Source organism: Diadema antillarum, unplaced genomic scaffold (genome assembly GCF_040938485.1).
Source record: "Diadema antillarum isolate AM-2024a unplaced genomic scaffold, OU_Dant_1.0 seq00001379_RagTag, whole genome shotgun sequence".
Classification (NCBI taxonomy): Eukaryota; Metazoa; Echinodermata; class Echinoidea; order Diadematoida; family Diadematidae; genus Diadema; species Diadema antillarum.
In genome coordinates, this window is record NW_027272138.1 from 483282 (window position 1) to 505448 (window position 22167).

Sequence of the window (22167 nt, forward strand, 5' to 3'; positions counted from 1 at the left end):
GTTAGTTTGTCCGTGTGCGAAATACTCAAAAAGTACAAAATGGATTGTGATGAAACTTGCAGGAAAGGTTGAGAATGACATGCAAGTACAGTAACAAACGATTAACTTTTGGCAGTGTTCCGAGAATTTGGGGGGAATTTATGAAGGATTTTTTATATTTTGGAAGGAAGGGTCAAAGAACTTAGGAGTTCATCCTGCGCGTAATTGAGGTTTGCATGTGCGCGATAAAGTGCGTGCTCTAGTTTCTGCTGGGGCGAGGCACAGTGTGCAGCTGAGGGTTTATGACGTAACAAAGGCTTCTATATTAGGAAATCGGGCGACTTTCAGCACACAATGCCATACGTATGGGTGGAAATCACTGACATCCCTATGAAAGAACAAGATCAGTGGTGGGAATGAGCTGCATGCTTGGTGGAGGTCTGTGCTCTCAGAGTGCTTCTCTAGTTAATTCTTCTTTGCTTTTCTTGTTTTTTGCCAAAAATTTGTCTCACAGTAGAAGAATTCCATGTTGTGAAGGCTGAGTTGGTACCTGATGAATTGCCTTGTTTAAAGTGGGGTCTCCTTGTATCTGACATGATTTTAACTATACTGTAATATCTGGTAAAGGAAATATACAATGTAAGTACAGCTTGATGTTTAGTTGCCTGAAATGACAGGGTGAAAAGTCAAAGTGAACAGTCAACTTAATTTAGCTACAATGACATCTGTCCGTTATGAAAGTCCTGTAGGCTATAAGTTCAGTAATAATGGTACTTAATAATAATAATTACATGCCCAAACCATTTCGTTCTACGTGAGGGGATTTCTTGGCTGATGGATCTTGTGATATTCAGAGACTTCCTGATGTCTTCATTCCTGGTGCGGTCTAGGAGATGAACGCCTGCAATGGTCCTGAGATATCTCATCTCAAAGGATTAAAGTCTACATGTGTCTGCCTTCCTTAGGGTCCATGTTTCAGCACCATAAGTGGTGATTGTTCAGATGAGAGATTTGTAGATTCTTACTTATAAAATTCTTGTGATGTTTTGCTTTGACCATACTGTTCCTTTGTTCAGAGGAACAATATGGGTTGCAGGGACTCATCTCACAAATAGAATGTCGGGAAGAGGGTAAGGACAGACTACAATTGTATAGGAGAGATTTCCTGGCATGAATGGGATTTTGGCATTGTTTAGCAATGACTTGTTCATTTGTTCATAGCATGCCAGTGATTTTACCTACTCTCCAAAGATGATAGTGTTTGTGTTTCTTCTCAAGTTCCAAATTTGGACATCCAAATTGGGACCTAGATTTTAAGTTTTCATCATCTTCCTTAGCAAACTTTAAATGATGTGCTATCTTAATGCTATAAGTGAGTAGATTGGCGACTAGTCTCAAGTTTGTTCATAGGTCTTGTGTTTCAGGATTTAGGTTGTCTGTTCGTATGTCCGCACAACCTTAAGAGTGAGAACGAAGACACATTGTGGTAGTTTTGTTGATACTTGGCCAAGTACATGTATGCTTCGTATTGTGGTGAATATATGCTGATTTACTTTGGCAAACTTCCTAAAGACAGAAATAAGTAATCTGTGAACTTCAGCCAAACTATCACTTTCTAGCCATATATCAGTTCAAGATAGGCAGTGACGTCATCAGTGGGTAACATAATTTACTATAAAAGTGGATATTTTTGCACAAATAATCTTTCACACTCCGTCGGTTGAGAAGAGTTTTGCATGTTGTTATTCCGCAAAATAAGACATCGACTGCTGCAACATTATGGCAAGCAAAAATATTCACATGCTTTTATTTACACGCTATAGTTTCTGGTTGCTCGAAGATAATTTTAACACCGTGAAAATCTTCAGTTTTACAGTAGTATACAGTAGAAAGAATAAAAATAAGTACACAATTAGTTCACTGTAACAACAGGTGTGAGAGCAAACTTAAAAGTTAAAGCTGCTGAACTAAGAGCAAAAGAAAATGATTTTCTAGCTGTAAATTTAGCTATCTATAGAAGTATTCAAAGGAAATGTGATTTGCTAGGTATAGTAATAAAGAATGCTCCTAAACTGTACAAATCATACCTTTTATGTAATGGGGGGGGGGGGGGGGGAGCAGAATGATCAGTCCTCAAAAGTTGATAGTAGGAATAGTGACCTTCATCTGCACTACTAACTGTAATATGCAAAATATTTCGTGACAGTTTTATTATTGGGAATTTCGTGAGTCAGGCGCTATTGGCTCGCAAATTTATAGACACACAAAAATATTGACTGATTCAGATATGTATGTGACGTGCGAGTTCAGTTTTGGCTTAAGTTTTGTCATGCTTTATAGTGAGGCGGTTAAACTCAAGATTTTATAGAAATACTGCAAACCCCAATTAGAATCCTAAATCATAAAAACACAAAGGATAAACTGCTATGTGTACCTTGGTAAGCTGTAGTAATATGATAAATATCAACAGTGTATCACAAAGAGGGGGAAAAAAGTCTGATGTTTTTCGTCACATATCTCACCAATGCAAACAATGTTGCTATGGATGCCGCTCCATAGCATTTGCACCAGTTTGTTCCGCCTTTCTTTTTTCCTTTTTCTGTTTTCCTTTTAAACTTGGTGCCTCTAAACGGAATTAATAAGAGATGCCAGAAAGAATAAATTGTGATATACACATTCACTGTTTTCTATGCAACAATGTATCACAGAGGGAAAGATCAATACGGACACTTAAAGTAACATTTCTCTGCGATGATGCAACCTAATGTTGCTGCATAGCTCGCTTCAGAATTTTATTACGCTTGTTTGTTTTTTTTCTGTTGTATAATGGGGGTGCTCCCAGAAAAACAACAACAACAAAACAATGTATAGTTGCAAGGTTTGTACAATGATGCCGTGATAAGAATTTACATTGTTACATAAAGGAGAGAAGATTTATTTTAGGATACTTTTAATCACATTTTCAATAATGCAAGTTTAGCTAAATGCAGCCGCGATATATAGCAGTGCTGACTCTGTCAGTAGCGTCATATATTTTTTTCCTTCTTGCTGTTGAACACCTTGTTTGCAGGAAACATTCGCAGGGAACAGAGAGAATGGACAAACATGTTCTGACATTTACTGATAAGGAGTGGGTGCAGCTCATGCAAATGTGGGCAGTGCCAAACCAATAACCTATCCTCCGTTTAAAGGGGATGGCTAGTAACTGATCAATTGGAATCAGTGGGAATGCTGGGGAATGACTGTTCCAATTCTTGTGGGATTCATTTAAGAGTATGTTGTTTAATCTTTTGTTGTGTGAAAATTATTTGCTTCAGAACAGTCTCATATTCAAACTAGAAAAGCACTCTGAGAGCGCATACCTCGGCCAAGTATGCAGCTATTTCCACCATTGATCTTGTTCGTCCAGAGAGATACGGGTCAATCCACGTCAAATCATCCAATTTTCAGAAAAGTTGTCACCCGACCCCCTCCGATTTTCTTTAAAATCGCACCAAATGTTCCCCAAAGTGTCTGACGGAAAATCCCAAAATATTTTGCCCCAAGGTCAATTGGTTGCTAAGATACAGCCTCACAATGCGCATTCCAAAATATTAGTTAAAAGAAAATTATGCATTTTTGATCGATTGTGGTAGCATAGATATTTATGCAAAAGTGTTCATAATCTGGAAATTGAGAGAACTTTATAGTCTCTGCAAGAAAAAGTGACTGTGACGCGAAATTGACTTTTCGTTAACGTGCACGAGGTCACCGAAAATGGTGTTGAATGTTGATTTTGAAAATTTCAATGCATATTTAGAGGCTAATATCTTCCACATTTCATCACCTCAGGTTCTAAGATATTATGCTGTTGAAGGCTTTGACTTGCTCAGTAATTTTGAAAAAAATGAGCGGATTCGTGCTCACCGTTTTTACGGAGAGCGCCCTCAAAGTTGACAAAAATGAAAAATGTGTCAAATTCAAGGTCACGGATCACCCTTCGTCCCACCTAGGAATGGCATCAATTTTTGTGTATTGATAGACATTTACCTATATTATCTTGGGTTACCAAAGAAATTTTGCTACCGAAATGTTAAATGGTAAATTTACCCCACTGAAAATGGTCGTAAATGGCCAAATTTCCATGTAATATCACATATTGGGTTTAGAGGACATTTCAAATGTCCATGCTTTCAAGATGAAAAGCCGTAGCAATGTGATATTTGCTTGTAGGGGTAGTCTGTAATACATATTTTAGTAATATATACCACAAAATACTTTTATTACATTATAATGACCTTGAAATTTAATCCAAAATTTGATAAAAACAATAAGTCGCTCTATTTTCCTCATTGCACTGCATGTAATATGTGTTTAGAATGACTTTTCACAGAGCAATATTTCAAGAATTATGAAAGCTGACAGCCTACCATATTAAGGTTCTAAAGTATTTGTGCTCTTCTTTCAGATTTAGTGTCAATTTGATCATGAATGTTATACCCTTGACCTTGAAGTGCTTCTAAAAATAGCTGTAAATTTGTTGACTACATGTGATTCTTTCACAAACGCAAAAGTTTTTATGGTGTAAATGTTATATACTGGAATAAATCTATAGGTTCTTGTAAGATATGTTCGATTAATTACTTTGTTCTGACAATGACCCTGAATTTATGACCTTCAAAATCAAGAGAAATGTCTATCCCTGCCCATAAAGACCTGTGTTTACACTGTAAGTACATAATGATAGTTGATATTATGGACATTGCGCCCAACACATAAAATTCTTATTCTAGCCTGTGAAAAGCACATTAAAAGCACTGAGAGTCTTCTTTTTTGGGGAGATTTGTTCTGTAACTTATGACAATTCAAAAATCATTTACATTCCTATATATTTTCTTGTTTTTGGTAAATTTGTTATGTATTTCTTTGTTTTTTTAATTTTCTACAGCATTTTTTTTATTGGAAATTGTCACAGCCCACTTTTTCTACCATAATTTGAATAGAATTAATCAATCAAAGTGATAGATAGTAAAAATGGTCAAGTTTTTATGACTTTTACCACAAAGCACTGTTTTCCATTGGAAATGCACACAAAATCACTAAACATTACTGTCCCCTTTTGGGATTGAAATTGAGGGTCATTGTCAGAACAAAGTGATTAATTGTAACATATCTTGCAAGCACGTATAGATTAATTCCAGTATATAACATTTACACTATAAAAAACTTTTGTGTTTGTGAAAGAATCACTAGTATGTTACGCCATAAAACACCTGTTGTGCGTGTAATATGTAGTCAACAAATTTACAGCTATTTTTAGAAGCACTTCAAGGTCAAGGGTATAACATTCATGATCAAATTGACACTAAATCTGAAAGAAGAGCACAAATACTTTAGAACCTTAATATGGTAGGCTGGCAGCTTTCATAATTCTTGAAATATTGCTCTGTGAAAAGTCAGTCTAAACACATATTACATGCAGTGCAATGAGGAAAATAGAGCGACTTATTGTTTTTATCAAATTTTGGATTAAATTTCAAGGTCATTATTATGTAATAAAAGTGTTTTGTGGTATATATTACTAAAATATGTATTACAGACTACCTCTACAGCAAATATCACAGGGCTACGGCTTTTCACCTTGAAAGCAAGGACCTCTAAACCCAATATCTGATATTACATGGAAATTTGGCCGTTTACGACCATTTTCAGTGGGGTAAATTTACCATTTAACATTTCGGTAGCAAAATTTCTTTGGTAACCCAAGATAATATAGGTAAATGTATATCAATACACAAAAATTGATGTCATTCCTAAGTGGGACGAAGGGTGATCCGTGACCTTGAATTTGACACATTTTTCATTTTCGTCAACTTTGAGGGCGCTCTCCGTAAAAACGATGAGCACGAATCCGCTCATTTTTTTCAAAATTACTGAGCAAGTCAAAGCCTTCAACAGCATAATATCTTAGAACCTGAGGTGATGAAATGTGGAAGATATTAGCCTCTAAATATGCATTGAAATTTTCAAAATCAACATTTAACACCATTTTCGGTGACCTCGTGCACGTTAACGAAAAGTCAATTTCGCGTCACAGTCACTTTTTCTTGCAAAGACTATAAAGTTCTCTCAATTTCCAGATTATGAACACTTTTGCATAAATATCCATGCTACCACAATCGATCAAAAATGCATAATTTTCTTTTAACTAATATTTTGGAATGCGCATTGGTTGCTATGTGAGGCTGTATCTTAGCAACCAACTGACCTTGGGACAAAATATTTTGGGATTTTCCGTCAGACACTTTGGGGAACATTTGGTGCGATTTTAAAGAAAATCGGAGGGGGTCGGGTGACAAGCACTGGATGATTTGACATGGATTGACCCATACATGTATCAGTGATTTCCACCCATACGTACTTATAGCATTGCGTGCTGAAAGTCGCCCAATTTCCCAATATACTAGTAGAAGCCTTTGTTACGTCATAAACCCTCAGATACACAGTGCGCCTCGCCCTAGCAGAGAAAGTAGAGCACGTACTTTAGTGCACGCATGCAAACCTCAATACGCGCAGCCTGAACTCCCAAGTTCATTGACCTACCTGCCAAAATATCAAAAATCCTTCATGAATTCCCCCAAAATTCTCAGATCACTACCAAAAGTTAATCGTTTGTTACTTGTGTCATTTTCAACCTTTCCTGCAAGTTTCATTCCAATCCATTAACTACTTTTTGAGTTATTTTGCACACGGACAAACTAACTAACTAACTAACAAACCAACGGTAACGAAAACATAACCTCCCCCCTTGGTGGAGGTAATAATGTGCAGTTTAATGCCCCGTCACTGTACAGGCATGCTAACCTGGAAACATTAAACTGCACATTACTTAAATATAAGACCATTCTGAAGCAAATAATCTTCACACAACAATAGATACATAATGAACTCTTAAATGAACCTCACAAGGATTGGAAATATCATCCCCCAGCATTCCCACTGATTCCCACTGATCAGTTACTGGCTATCCCCTTCATGTATGTCACCTGCTAGATTATGTTTGGATTTTTCTCTGACTTCTCGGTCTAGTTTTTATTATTTCTCAAACAGTAATAGGCCGAGTCAGATTCAAATCAACAATGGTACCCATGACAGTGACTCTTTGCGCTTGCATCATTTAGCAGAGCGGATTTAAGCTGCACAGGAAATAAAAGCTTCAAAGGGAATCTGTCCCAAGTATGAAGGTTGCATACATGTATGTTACTTGCATGGGAGCAAAACCAGGGTATGAAGGCACAATAAATACTGTAACTGTAGTTGATTTGCAAGCAGTGTAGTCCCTCTTTGCAGATAAAATTGTAAGATGATCATGGCATGTCAAGGGGTTAAGTACCAGGATACTGTTCTTCATATAAATGCAGGAAGCAATTACCTTGAAATTGTTACTGTTACAGTTTAAACACAAAAGCCTTATAACCAAAAAAAAAAAAAAAAAAAAAGATGCTACTGAGGTGTGTGACACTGAGAGTATGTCATGTTTTGTATGAAAAGATGTACAAATTATACAGATAGATATATGCCCTTTGATATTTTATATCAATGGTTTAAAACGTAGTTGGTACTTGGTGCAACTATGTAGGATTGATCTGTTATATGGTGAAGTACTAGTGATTCTAATTATCTCATTCTCCTTTTCTCTCTCTTTGCAGATACCTCAGATGAGCAAATAACAAGGTAGTGAATTGGTGCTGTTTTCTGCAATGCCAGGCAACCACCACAGTAGGGGCAGCAGCCCCAGTTACTACAGTGAACACAGGGACAGCCCTAGCAAGAGGAAGCACAAGGCCTCAAAATCTGGGCGACACAAAAGCAAACATTCCAGGTCTCGGGAGAAACAGGCAAAGGAGCCAGTGGTCAAGCCGCTAGTGGAGTATGATGACATCAGTAGCGATGATTACTCCCTTAGCCCTCCGCGATCGCCAGTCCCCTCTGCCAAGCGAAGGTCAAGTCCCGATAGAGGAAAAAAGGGGAGGCATGTTTCCCCAGCTACAGCAATCAAAAACTATATGACTCAGCAGGGCAGCAGTTCCTCCTCCCCTCATGTGTCTAACTCGTCTAGAACAGCATCGCGGAGACCACCATCCCCTGACCCACCGGCGGTATCTCAGCGTGGCTACTCGCGCAGTAGCCGTCCGCGAGCATACTCGCCCCCGGCCAGATATCAAAGCCCACCCCCGAGTAGGTACCCAGCTTCGCCTCCGAGCCGGTATGCACCTTCCCCCAAGCGGTCAAAGTCAAAGCAGAAGCATCGAAAGTCCCCGAGTCCTTTTCCGAGCAAGAAGAAGCACAGCAGGAAGAAGAGGAGTCCTAGCCCAGACTTCTACTCATCGCGCCAGAGCCACAAGTCCAGAAGCAGGAGTCCATCACATGGGTAAGTGTGGTGAAATGATTTCAAGGTTTATTCAAGATCATTGTTAACTCCCCATCATTGTTACATCATTAAAACTGGTTGTGCAGGAAAGTTATTCAGAGGTTCTACAGATGTATTCCTATTGCTGAAGGCAACTCCACTTCTGCTGCTCTTAATTGAAATGATTTGCAACATGGTGATTTACATTTTATTACTTGCTCTTATTCAGTAGAATACCAATGTTGATTTTGCCTAATTCATTTTCCTCTCTGATTTTTGCTCTGTAAGGACCGCACATACCATGTACCCTATTTGTGCATAAAGCAAGAGAGTATCTAGTTGATATGAACAAACATTATTCAGTAATTAGGCATGAGTTGAAGTAGTCTGCCTGCAAGATTGTATTATTATTTAGCTTGACCAGATATGTAATATGCCCCTCCGTCAAAATCTAGCATATTGAAGTATAACATTTGCTCTTGTATCGAAATGGCTCTTTTCGCACAAAGTAGTGGATCTTTTGCATTGTATGCTGTATTATGTGAATGTTTGTATGTGTAACATGAAACTTCTCTCCTAAACTAACTGAAGCAAATCTAAAACTAAAAGCAGGAAAAGGCAGCGGAGGATGTCCCGTTCACCAAGTGACAGCCCGACGTACCGCCGGAACAGGTACTCTCCGTCCAGATCTCCCTCCCCTGTGCATTCTCGAAGTATACGCCGTGGCCACAGCCCCAGTCTTGGGTTAACATCCACTTCACTGGGTGCTGAAGTCCTGAAATATAAAAAGAGTATTCAGGCTACTAAGGCAAAAGAGGTTAAGAAGGAGAAAGAGCCCAGTCCAAAGCCACAGGAAGTTGTGAAGAAAAAGCCCAAGCCTGAAAGCCCTATGGTGTTTACAATTAAAAATGATATTAAGCCTGCATCCTCACCGCCAAGAACTGTTGTGGAAGTGCCAGGTAGTGGGGGCCTTATCATCAAGAAAGAAATCAAGCCATCAGTGCCATCACCAGTGCCACCAGTTGTAAAGTCCACCCCTCCCCCTAAACATCCCCTTGCGCCATTGCCTCTTCCGCCCACCATTGATGCTGTAGATAGCCCAGTCAGATTGCCAAAGGAAAAGGACCATTCCACAGTTTTTGCCCTAGACACGACCCGGCTGTCTGTAAAGACAGAAAGAGTACGGTCCAGAACATCCATAGCCGATCTTCCCCTTCCTCCCATGGCCCCGACTCCCGAGGAATCGCCAATGGACACCCCTTCACCTCAGCTTCAGCAGTCTCGTGTGAAGACGAAAGGGAAGGAGGAGTCAAAAGAGTCTATTAAGGTGGATGTGGCCAAGGAGAAGCGGGAGCAGATCCGGCGGAAGAGGGCCAAAGTGGCGGGCAACTCCCCAGACTGGGGAGAGAGGTGCGTGGATGTGTTTGAGATCATCAACCAGATTGGAGAAGGGACCTACGGCCAGGTGTACAAGGCCAGAGACAAAGATACAGGTATAACAAAAGTTTCATAACTCATCTTTGTACCAGTATGATGTGAAAATTAATGACACATCTTTAAGGGATTGAAAATAATGTGTTAAAACCTATGTGCACGTTTGCAAGAAAAAAATCCCACGTCTTCAAAATTGAAAGCGAAAGAGACAACTACTGGAAAGAAATTGGAATAATTTTCTATTGTTGCCTAGTGGAATATCTGACTTAATTTTGTGATACAGCCATCGTAATTCCACTCATAGCTCATGCATTGATTCTTACATTCTGTGCTGAAGTATTTGATGTGATAAGACTATGTCCTACCTTCATCTTGACCTTGTGACTGCACAGGTGCACTGGTGGCACTGAAAAAGGTGAGGACTGACAATGAGAAGGAGGGCTTCCCCATTACAGCCGTGAGAGAGATCAAGATCTTGAGGCAGTTGAACCATGACAGTGTGGTCAGGCTGCATGAGATTGTGACAGATAAACAGGATGCTCTGGACTTTAAGAAGGACAAAGGTAAGCATTTGGAAGTCTGCCTCTTCTCATGTTTATTTTGACTGGTAGCTTTCACTTGAAGAACACCTTTTTGGTCGAGATGGTTGTATCATTGTGTAGAATAATATGGTAACTTTGCGTTTTATTTTTCATGATAGTCAGATGGTGAGTATTGACTTGCCATTTGCCTTGCAAGTGAGACCTTGATGTCATGTTGACCTTGAGAAATGTGAAATATTACAGAGAATTAGCAAAAATCATGTTTCCTTACTTAATATGATTTGAGAAACCTGGAAGCCACTATTTACCATTTGCAGATGGATTAAAAAACAAAAACAAAACTGCTGTACTGCTTCAAAATAGTTCTAAAAAGTGAGTTAGGGATAGAAACAACCAATGTAAAAATGTAAATCAGTATAATCAATGTTAAGTATTGTTAAATAAACAAAAGATGAACAACAGTTTTATAAAAATCATTTCTAGAATAAACCATTGGCAGTTACGGTTTAGTGAGAAATTTAGTGATATCTCCTTATATTTGTGGCATTATTACAAAATTTTCATATGGTAGGTTGTTTGCCCATTGGTAAACAGTGGCTGTACGTATACCACCACCTGTTGTCGCAGTGCCAACTGTTACATTCAAATCGACTTTATTGGATAATGGGGGGGGGGGGGGGCTACTTATTGCATTTTAGTATTCCTGGACATACATAAGTTATATGACAGTGTTATACAAATTTTGCAGTACAGAATTATTGTGTGGCTTACATATCCCAAAGAATGCACCATGGCACCCATTATGATTGAAAGGTATTTTATTACTTTCAGTCTGTGGGAGTCATGCATTTTCTCATGAAATTAGAATGGAAATAAATTCAACCCATTACCCACCCACCCCCCAAGAAAAAAGTACAGTTTTTTATGTCTTCTATTCATGCTGGTTAGTCTTATCTTGCTCTGCATGACGCGACTGCTACTGCTTTGTAGCACCATTTGTATTGAAAATTAAGTGGTTAATGCAACTTACTTTATTTTCTGTATTCTCCATTATGATCCTATGCCCGATTTACAAACAGCAAATGTAAAGAGTACTTTATACTGGAAACTACCACGCTGATGATCTTTTTCCTGTCTTTTCTCTGTAGGATCTTTCTACCTCGTATTTGAGTACATGGATCATGATCTCATGGGCTTATTAGAATCAGGGCTTGTGACATTCAGTGAGGAACATATAGGCAGCTTCATGAAACAACTCCTTGATGGACTGAACTACTGCCACAAACGGAACTTCCTTCACAGGGACATTAAGTGCTCAAACATACTTCTCAACAACAAGGTAAAGATTCCCAGAAAGTTCAACTAATGTTGTATCAAAGTTCATGTATAAATGCACTGCACAATTAAGTTGAGATTTGTAGATAAGAACATTTAAGATTTATTAAAAGGTGTTGGAATTATACTGCGGCATGAGTACTTAATAGTTAATACATTCAATATGGTGACAAGGTTTATAATGACTCAATTATGTCATTATTATTATTATTAATTTTGTTGTTGTTTTTGCAAGAATGACAATTTATGAATAGACTCAGGTGCGTATAAAGGGCATGGCCAAGCAAGGAATTCATCTTTGGTATATGCCATATACACCTGTACACCATTCATAATATAATTACAATTATCTTCATTTCAGAAAATCCTTCTGACCCCACAAAAAGACATTTGTGTAATCTTTTGCTGGGTTTATGCTCTGTAACAATACATCACTCAATGCAGTGGATGTAATGTAGATGGATGTGTGCTTTAGGTATTTCATTGGTGTTTATTTTTAAAGCTAAAACAGCAGAATGACAATAGTTTTCCGTGGCCTTGGGCCTCTTTAAACCAAATGTCACTTAAGCTCACTGTCACAAAGCGATTTTCACTGCAACACAAAGTAATTTCCATTGCAACATAAAGGGTATTACTGTATGTCAGCTTTCTGTTATTCAGAGTCGATAGATTCAGAAAAGGAGTTCCTGTTGGTGGCAATCTGTAACTTTGTCATTTTCACAAGGACTGTTTTTGATACTGACAATCATGCAACTTCATGGCGGCAATCATAACTGATGGTGATATCCCTTTGATTTGGCAGTTTCCACCCTTGCATGTTAATGTATATCACTTGTACCTCAAGCTGTATGCTGTAGGGACAACATCATCCATTCATGTGATTAGTTTGGGCCTTTCCTCGACAAATGCACCACTACCATTCCATATTTTTGCTGTTTTTGTTCTCCTGCAGGGGCAGATCAAGCTTGCAGACTTTGGTTTGGCCAGATTATACCATGCCGATGACAAGACACGTCCGTACACCAACAAAGTCATCACCTTGTGGTACCGGCCCCCAGAACTCCTGCTTGGTGAGGAGAGGTACGGCCCGGCCGTGGATGTCTGGAGTTGTGGATGCATCCTTGGGGAGCTCTTCACCCAACGACCCATCTTTCAGGCCAACCAGGAGCTAGCCCAGCTGGAGCTCATTAGCAGAATCTGTGGAACACCAACACCAGCCGTCTGGCCAGATGTTATACGACTGCCACTCTTTAATACCATGAAGCCCAAGAAGGTGTACAATCGAAGACTCAGAGAAGAGTTCTCAACGTAAGAACAGAAGAATCTTCATATCTATACTGCTCTTCTTTTCTTGGTTTCATTATTGCTTTTATAGAGTCTTTCTGCATTACGTGGTTTGTAAAGAATCACAATTTATACACTGGCAGTATGCTCACCAATCTGATGAGATGAAACTTGTACTACATAGTCTTTCAGAAAATAATGTGCTTTTAATGTTCATTCTTATTCAGTAGATAGGAGCCTTAAGGCATTAAAGGACAAATTCACCCGAATGTATGTGTGGATTGAGTGAATGAAGCAATGTCAGTAAAACACAATGGTGAAATTTTGAAGAAAATTGAACGATCGCTCAAAAATCATGAAGTTGTACAGTTTCTCAGCTGCCACAGCTAGATGAGAAGACTACAATATTTTTTTTTTTTTTTGTCACTGAAGGACAGTGATATAGAGATAATGTAAACAGAATTGAACATATTGTCATATTTCTAGCAAAATGAAAGAACACTTGACTTACCTCTTAGAAAGCGGGGGGAATAATATTGCCTATCACATGTGTCAGTATCAAGTCAAGGGATTTTGTGATTTTCATAAAAGAATAAATTTTGTGGATTTCTCTTTATTTTTTCGTCATATTGTTATATATGTGACATCACACACTGTACTAATCTTCTCATCAAGCGATGGCTGCTCAGAAACTTTGAACATTCATATTTGAACGGATTGTCTGATTTCCTCAATTTTCAATGATGTGTTCTAGTGATATGGCTGCATTCACTCAATCCACACATATATTTTGATAAGCTTTTCCTTTTACCTTGTGTAAAGAATTCAATATGGCTGCATTCATTCAATCCACACATATATTTTGATAAACTTTTGCTTTTACCTTGTGTAAAGAATATAGTGTTCAAACACTTCAGGTTCTCAGCTGATGGTATATCATAGATTATGTCAACATACACAGTCAATTATGATTTGCTGAACACCACCAGCAGTATGAAAAATTAAACACAAATATAAATGTTTGGGAATATTTATGCATAGTGTTGTGTGTATTATGGCAGTGCCATAGAGATGGCAAAAAACAACAACAACCAAATTTTTTAAAAAGGAACAGTCATTTGGTTAAATGTGATAAAAACAGTTTGTAAGTCAGCACATGCACACATTCTATACTACCCTTTTGCACATACATTATATTATCGAATTAAAGGGAATTGTTGCTATGTCTGTTCTAGCTGGATCACATATCAAAGTTAGCCATCAAATCACCGGAATCCAACTTTTGTTGCTCCTACGTACAGCTGAGGGAGAAACGTTTCTAAATGTTTTCTTTTATATGGACTGTTCTACGTCACATGATACAGTATTTTTAGAGTGCATTTGTAGGTCTCATGATATGGTATACTCTCATCTACATATTCTGTGTTATTTTTTGTTTTTACAGACTGCCGAGGGATGCCCTTGACCTGTTAGATGGAATGTTGACCCTGGACCCTGACAAGAGAACAACTGCAGAGGATGCATTGAATTGTGTCTGGCTAAGGGGGCTGAATGTAATCTCGATACCCCAGCCAGAGTAAGTATTTGTTCATCAACTTTAGGGTTTTTGTAATTTTTCCTTTTTTTTTTTTTTTCAAAGTCATGGCAGAAGTCCTTATATTCATCAAAAAGTGTGTGAGCTTTCCATCTGTGGTTTCAGGCACATATCAATGCTCAAAATAATACATGCATGAATATGCAGGATTTATTAATTACACTGGATCACATCTCAAAAAAGCTCTGCTTTGTTTGGAGAAAGTTGCTACGTGATGATACTGCAGGGTGATTTAGAATATCTATTAAAGTGCATTATAAACTAGAGAAGCACTCTGAGAGTGCAGACCTCTGCCAAGCATGCAGCTCATTTCCACCACTGATCTTGTTCTTCCATTAGAGATATCAGTGACTTCCACCCATACGTACTTAGAGCATGACAACATGTGCTGAAAGTCACCCGATTTCCCAATATGGAAGCTTTTGTCACGTCATAAACCCTCAGCTGCATGGCGCGCCTAACCCTAGCAGAAACTAGAGCATGCACTTTAGTGCGCGCATGCAAACCTCAATACGCGCAGCCTGAACGCCCAAGTTCATTGACCCTACCTGCCAAAATGTCAAAAATCCTTCATAAATTCCCCCCAAAATTCTAGGATCACTACCAAAATTTAATCGTTTGTTACTTGTGCCATTCTAAACCTTTCCTGCAAGTTTCATCCAAATCCGTTCTCTACTTTTTGAGTTATTTTGCCAATGGACAAACAAACAAACGAACCAACCAACGAACGAACGAATGAACAAACCAACGGTAACGAAAACATAACCTCCTCCCTTGGCGGAGATAATGAGGGAGGTAATGAAAAGAGGGGAGGCATATTGATGTTGTATCTCTTCTGCAGTGACACATGCATGAGGTGTACTTTTCTGGAATCCTAATGTGTCTTTTTAGAGCCCTTTTGGCCTGGTGACAACTGAAACAATGCTCCGCACATTCACACAGCTGTCTATTAGCATATTATGTAAGAATTTTTGTTTTTACCTTTGCCACAAAGTGTCATCGCAGGCATTGTGTTTTCAGGTTGTCCGTCCATCCGTCCGTAGTCAATTTGTGGACAGCATAACTTAAAAAACTGTTTGAGGTATGCTAATGAAACTTGGCATATGTATAGAGTAGAAGAAGTTGTGCCTTTCAACTTTTGGTGCACATGCTCAAGGTCAAATGTCAAGGTCAAATTCTTACAATTTCACTATTTCTCCATATTTATGCAAGGCTTCAAGGTATAAATTTTCTTGAAATTTAGTATTCATGTATTGCCAGATGAAGATTCTCTGAAGAAAGTTTGGGCCGTGGGATCAGAGGTCAAAGGGCAAGTGAAAATACTGAAATATCTCTCATTTTCTCCATATCTCAGAAATGAAACATAGTACAAATGCATTTACTTTCTGACAATGATTCTCCTGGGAATTTTGGGGTCAAAGGTCAAATGTTAAATATCAGGTCAAAATGCTAAGATTCTTTAATACTGAAATATACATTTTCCATACCTTGGAGATTATGGAATGCATAAACTTACTCAAACTAGATATACATGCATTAGTGCACATTGATTCTGTATGGAAGATTTTGGCCATGGTGTCAAAGGTCCAGTGAAAATGTTAAAAATGTAACAATTTTTATGCCTCCGCCACGAAGTGGTGCCGGAGGCATTATGTTTTCGGGTTGTCCGTCCGTCCGTCCGTCCGTCTTTCCGTCCGTCCTTCCGTCCGTCCGTCCGTCCGTCCTTCCGTCCGTCCTTCCGTCCGTCCGTAATAAATTTTGTGGACAGGGTAACTATCAAAACCTTTTAAGGTATCCTAATGAAACTTGGCATGTATGTGTATTAGGAGGTGAAGTTGTGCCTATCAACTTTTGGGTGCACATGGTCAAGGTCAAAGGTCAAAAAGTCAAGGTCAAATACGTAAAATTTCACTATTTCCTCCATATCTATGCAATGCCTGAAGATATTTTCTTGAAACTTAATGTATACATGTATTACCCAATTAAGATTCTCTGGTGAAAGTTTCGGGTCATGAGGTCAAAGGTCAAAAGGTCAAGTTAAAATATTAAAACTTTGCTTTTTTCTCCGTACCTTGGACATTGTTCAAGGTATCTTCATGGAACATAGTATATGTACATGTACTGACTGGCAGTTATCTAGAGAATCTAGGGTTCATAGGGTCAAAGGTCAGGGGTCAAAGGTCAAGTGCAACACTTCAAATTTTTTACTATTTCCCTCATATTTATGTGATGCCAGCAATTTTTTTTTAATTTTTTTTTTTTTTTTACACTTGGTGTATGCATGTATAACCTTATATAGATTATCTGGAAATTTTCTTTTTCTCTTTTTTTTTTTTTTTTTTTGGGGGGGGGGGGGGTGGGGGTTTGCCTCAAAGGTCAAAAGGTCAAAGATCAAGGGAAAGTGCTGAACTAACTTTTTCCTCTATATCTCAGAAGTGGCTCAAGTTATCTTGAAACTTACTACATATTTATGCATGTTCTGCCTGACAGTGAGTATCCTATGAATTTTAGGGTCAAAGGCCAAACAAAAATGGTAACAGTGTACTTTTCAATACAGAAATTACACTTTTTCTCCATACCTTGAAAATTACAATATTCATACACTTATGAATGGGTCAAAGTCAAGTTAAAGTCCTTGAATCCCCAAATACATGCTCTCCTATTCATCTAATTAAACCTAGGTAAAGGAAGGTGAACATTCAACACATTTGTGACAAACATGTAATTTCAATATTTTGCCAATATTGTGAAAATATAATTATACATTGTCCACATGTACTATAGACCTATTAGGAGAATCATGCATTATGGCGGAGGCATAGCAGTCGCCTTAGCGACATTTCTAGTTGTCTATATTTTAAAAATAGCTCAAGGTATTGTCATGAAAATGGATGTTACCAATTGGTGATTATTTTATATAAAAACAAAATTGCCATGGGGTCAAAGGGTAAGGGTCAAAGGTCAAGTAGAAATGCTCAAATTCTGAAATACTTGCTCTCTTTAACAATTTTGCCATCCATCCAAGTGAAACCAAGTTCAAGGAAAGTAAACAATATGTACATGTGGGACAATTGTGTCATTTAGATTTATTTTATTTATTTATTTATTTTTTTTTTGCTAGTTGTGTGAAACTGCCTTCTCACATTGTCAAGACATGCGCTAGACCTATCGGGAGAAGCATGCAATGTGGCGGAGGAATACAAGTTGCCAAAGCGACATTTCTAATTTTTTTTTTTCATCTTTATCATATGCATGTTTTCCATAGCAGACTCCTTCAAGTGGGATTATATATTTATAGGTGTGAGGATCAATAGATGTCAGTAATATCCAAGGATTATATTTTCTTTCAGGGAAACTTCTCATGCCAACTCTCCGACATCATATGTATCTTGCAATCAACCTAAATTTTTCACCAGCAAGATGTGTTGTCCCTTGAGGCCAATAGTCAAGGGGTGGGGGGGGAAGAGCTTTCTCGTAGATACCAGTACTTGGCTAGTGTGATGCACAAATACAAGTGTACACTACCTTCAAAGTATTATTATTTTTATGCCTCCGCCACGAAGTGGTGCCGGAGGCATTATGTTTTCGGGTTGTCCGTCCGTCCGTCCGTCCGTCCGTCCGTCCGTCCGTCCTTCCGTCCGTCCGTCCGTCCGTCCTTCCGTCCGTCCGTCCGTAATGAATTTTGTGGACAAGGTAACTATCAAAACCTGTTAAGGTATCCTAATGAAACTTGGCATGCATGTGTATTAGGGGGTGAAGTTGTGCCTATCAACTTTTGGGTGCATGTGCTCAAGGTCAAAGGTCAAAAGGTCAAGGTCAAATACATAAAATTTCACTATTTCCACCATATCTATGCAATGCCAGAAGATATTTTCTTGAAACTTAGTGTATACATGTATTACCCAATTTAGATTCTCTGGTGAAAGTTTGGGTCATGAGGTCAAAGGTCAAAGGTCAAAGGTCAAAAGGTCGAGTAAAAGTATTAAAACTTCTTTTTTTTTTCTCTGTAAATTGGAAAATTGTTCAAGGTATCTTCATGGAACATAGTATATACATGTACTGACTAGCAGTAATTATCTAGAGAATGTAGGGTTCATGGGGTCAAAGGTCAGGGGTCAAAGGTCAAGTGCAGCACTTCAAAATTTTACTATTTCCCTCATGTTCATGCAATGCCAGCAGGATTATTATTTTTTTTTTTACACTTGGTGTATGCATGTGTAACCTAATAGAAATTCTCTGGAGAGTTTTTCTTTTTCTTTTTCTTTTTTTTTGCCTCAAAGGTCACAGATCAAGTGAAAGTGCTGAACTAACTTTTCCTCCATATCTCAGAAGTGGCTCAATTTATTGTGAAACTTACTGCATATTTATGCATGTTCTACCTGAAAGTGATTACTAGTATCGTATGAATTTTAGGGTCAAAGGCCAGATGAACATGGTAACAATTTACTATCCAGCACAGAAATTGCACTTTTTCTCCATACCGGTACCATGAAAATTACTCAATGCATAAATGTATGAATGGGTCAAAGTCAAGTTAAAGTCCTAAATCCCCAAATACATGCTCTCCTATTCATCCAATTAAACCAAAGTCAAGGAAGGTGAACATTCAACACATTTGTGACAAAGTTGTCATTTCAATATTTTGCCAGTTTTGTGAAAATGTAATCACACATTGTCCACATGTACTATCTAGACCTATTAGGAAAATCATGCATTATGGCGGAGGCATACCAGTCGCCATAGCGACATTTCTAGTTGTTGTTGTTGTTGTTGTTGTTGTTGTGCAGAGATATCCTAATAGCAAACATAGTAAGCAGTGTGGTCTGGGCTTCATTTCTGAGAAAGATGCTGCAGTGGCATGTGTCATGGCAATGACAAGAATTCCACTCTATCTGAGTGGCTGCTGCCACAAGAAGTTGCTATTCTAGCAAGAGTTGCTAACCTATCATCCTTCATGAAATGAGATCCAGGTCCTTTCTCTGGTGATGAATAAGTGGACTGGGCAGGTTAAAGTGATCCCACTAAGGCTGGAGTCTGGAGTTGTTCCATGTAGTTATCTGCTCTGGCAAAGATGGTACAACTGTACTGGAGTGAGATATATTTCTACCCATATGCTTGTTGCAACTGCCAAGTTGATCAAATTTTCAAGTTAGCTACAACAGTAATTCACACATTACCCTCCCTTTCATGCAGATTTAATCATCCATTCACGCTATCAAATAAAGTTTTGCATTTTACTACACAGCTGAGATCATGCATTCTGTTTCTTCAGAACATTTTTATGAAGGGAACAAAAGACTGAGGGAGTTGCCCTGTGCAAACTCTTTGTGCCATAGATTATCATAAAGCTTTGATGGTGATGCTCATTTAGTGTGATGAATTTGTTTCTGGTCTGTGTGCTTCTGTCTAGTCTGTCAGTCAATCAACAGTGACTCAACATGTCATGAATATGTGAACTCCCTTTTGTGTACATTTCTTCTTCTTCTTCCTCACAGTCTACCACATTGGCAAGATTGTCATGAGTTGTGGAGCAAACGGAGAAGGCGACAGGAACGGCAACAGCAGCAGCTTGTTGCACAGAGTCGGGGTAGTGGCTCAGACCCAAGTCATGCCAAACTAAGCCGTAAGGAGCCACCTCCTCCATCACAGGCAGAAGAGGAAACCTCTCAGGGTGTTGGACCCAGTTCAGAAGAAGGAGGTAGCTCAAAGAGAGGAAATTTGGCTAGTCTCACAAGCACACCTGAGGTCAAAGAAGGTAAGGATGTGTCCATGGAGAGTGGGAAAGGATCAGGTGAGAAACAGCTTGCCAAGCTGATAGGCCTTCTGCAGGCACAACCTGCATTGAATATCAACAAGCTGGCAGAAACCCTCAATGTCCAAGTGGATTCCTCCACCATTAAGCTCTTGGAGAATTTGAATATGCAGCTGTTGATAGCTGCTGCTGCCACTAAAAAGAAGTCAAAGGAAGGGGGTGAGGAGAGTAAAGCTCCTGTGCTACCGAGCAAGGAAGTCACCACAGAGCTACTGGTGAGGGCACTTGAAGGGTCCAAGGGTGGTGGAGGTGCATTGGAACAGGTTTTTGGCTCTGTGTCTTCTGAACAGAAGAAGCAGGCAAAGGAGATTGCAACATCGTTAGCACAGTATGTGTCGGCACTCTTTGGTAAGCCAGTCAATGCTGGAAGCAGTGAAACAAAAACAAGTTCCTCCAGCCAGGGAGTCAGAAGTTATGGTGATGTGCCAGAGGGGGGTGCTTATGTCAGCCCCATATCAGATAAACTCAGTGGCGGACACAGCTCAATATCAGATCGTTTAGATGAGTATAGCTCCCATATAGGAGATTCTTCCAGTGTGCCATACTCCAGGGATAATTCCAGGAATGACTTGGGAATGTCTGATGATTCTCAGCAGAGCTGGAAACCACCCACCCCACCTGGCCCTCCTCCAGAGTCCCCAGAAGCTGAGGAACATGAGGTGCAACAGGAGGATGCCCCCCTTGTGACTCCTGGTGTCAAGGCAGCACTGATGCAGATGATAGCCCAGCAAGGCCTGACAGAACTGGGGATAGGCAACAATGCAAACAATGCCAGTAACTCTGGTGCTGCAGCTGCACCCCCAGATATGGAAGACCAAACATCTCAGGACAGTGTACACATCCAGCAGCCAAAGGCCCTTTTTCCTGGTGCACAATACTGCAAAGATGAATCCTACAGGAAAGACCGATTTGGTGGTTCTGCATCTGGCAGTGGAGAAGGGCGGAACTCCTTCACTTCCGGTAAAGGTTTCCCTCCTGGTAGCCGTGGTAGGGGATGGTCCTCATTTAGTAGAGGAGGAAGAGGAGGAACTAGAGGGGGAAGTAGGGGCAATAGGAAAGGTCCAGTAGGACCCGGAACTGGGTGGACATAACTTGTGTCTGATCTTACTCGACCCTACCTTGTTAGCCAGCTCCAAATTATTGTAGAAATACTGGGAAAAATGGTGAAGACAGCTTGTTTTCCCTGGAAAAGTCCACAGATAGTAATGGAGAAGGTTGTTTTGTAAGAGTGAATCTCATATTCTAATCCTAGTACTTCAGTGGGAATGATAAAGCAATGCTAACATTATATCTGCAGAGACAAATGAGTATGTTAAACATCATTGTATCTTAGATAATAATTCACTTTGGAGATGCATTGTAACAATGTTCTGATGTCATACTGGAGATATGAAATGCAGTACTGAAGTCCCAAGACCATTTCTTCCTCAACCAGCTGAGAACCTGCTGTCCTTAACTTGCATAATGTGGCAAATTATTATATTGGTTTATTTTCTGCAAGGACCATGGTGTGAGCTCTGTTGGATGACTCATTGTGTCTTGACAAATGGGATTTGTCATCATCAAAGTAGTGACATTAATGCTACCGCTTAAGTGAAAGCCTGCCTTTTTAGAAGAATTGACTGATGCCTAGGGTAATCTTTCAAACACAGAACATGGCAGAACTAATTACTAGTGAAGAGCAAAACGTTTTAAACCATACTGTATCAATCCATGTGGAGAACTTATGGAAAATACAATCAATCTAAGGCACCTGAGTCAACTTTGAAGAAATTGAAAAATTAGCTTAGTCAAAGAA

The 22167-nt window shown here is 39.2% G+C and overlaps 1 protein-coding gene across 2 annotated transcripts in view; it reads left to right on the plus strand.

The window, feature by feature from the left end:
- LOC139708864 (uncharacterized) overlaps positions 1–21481 on the plus strand; it is a 33847-nt gene extending 12366 nt beyond the window's left edge. The window contains exons 2-8 of one of the 2 annotated variants that reach the window (XM_071620827.1): positions 7668–8389; positions 8960–9861; positions 10195–10365; positions 11493–11683; positions 12632–12987; positions 14408–14539; positions 20053–21481. In XM_071620827.1, coding sequence (XP_071476928.1) covers positions 7719–8389; positions 8960–9861; positions 10195–10365; positions 11493–11683; positions 12632–12987; positions 14408–14539; positions 20053–21460 — 3831 coding nt within the window. In that variant the 5' untranslated portion in view covers positions 7668–7718 and the 3' untranslated portion in view covers positions 21461–21481. The remainder of the gene's footprint in view (positions 1–7667; positions 8390–8959; positions 9862–10194; positions 10366–11492; positions 11684–12631; positions 12988–14407; positions 14540–20052) is intronic. The other variant, XM_071620828.1, reaches the window with a different exon arrangement.
- The last annotated feature ends 686 nt before the right edge of the window (positions 21482–22167 follow it).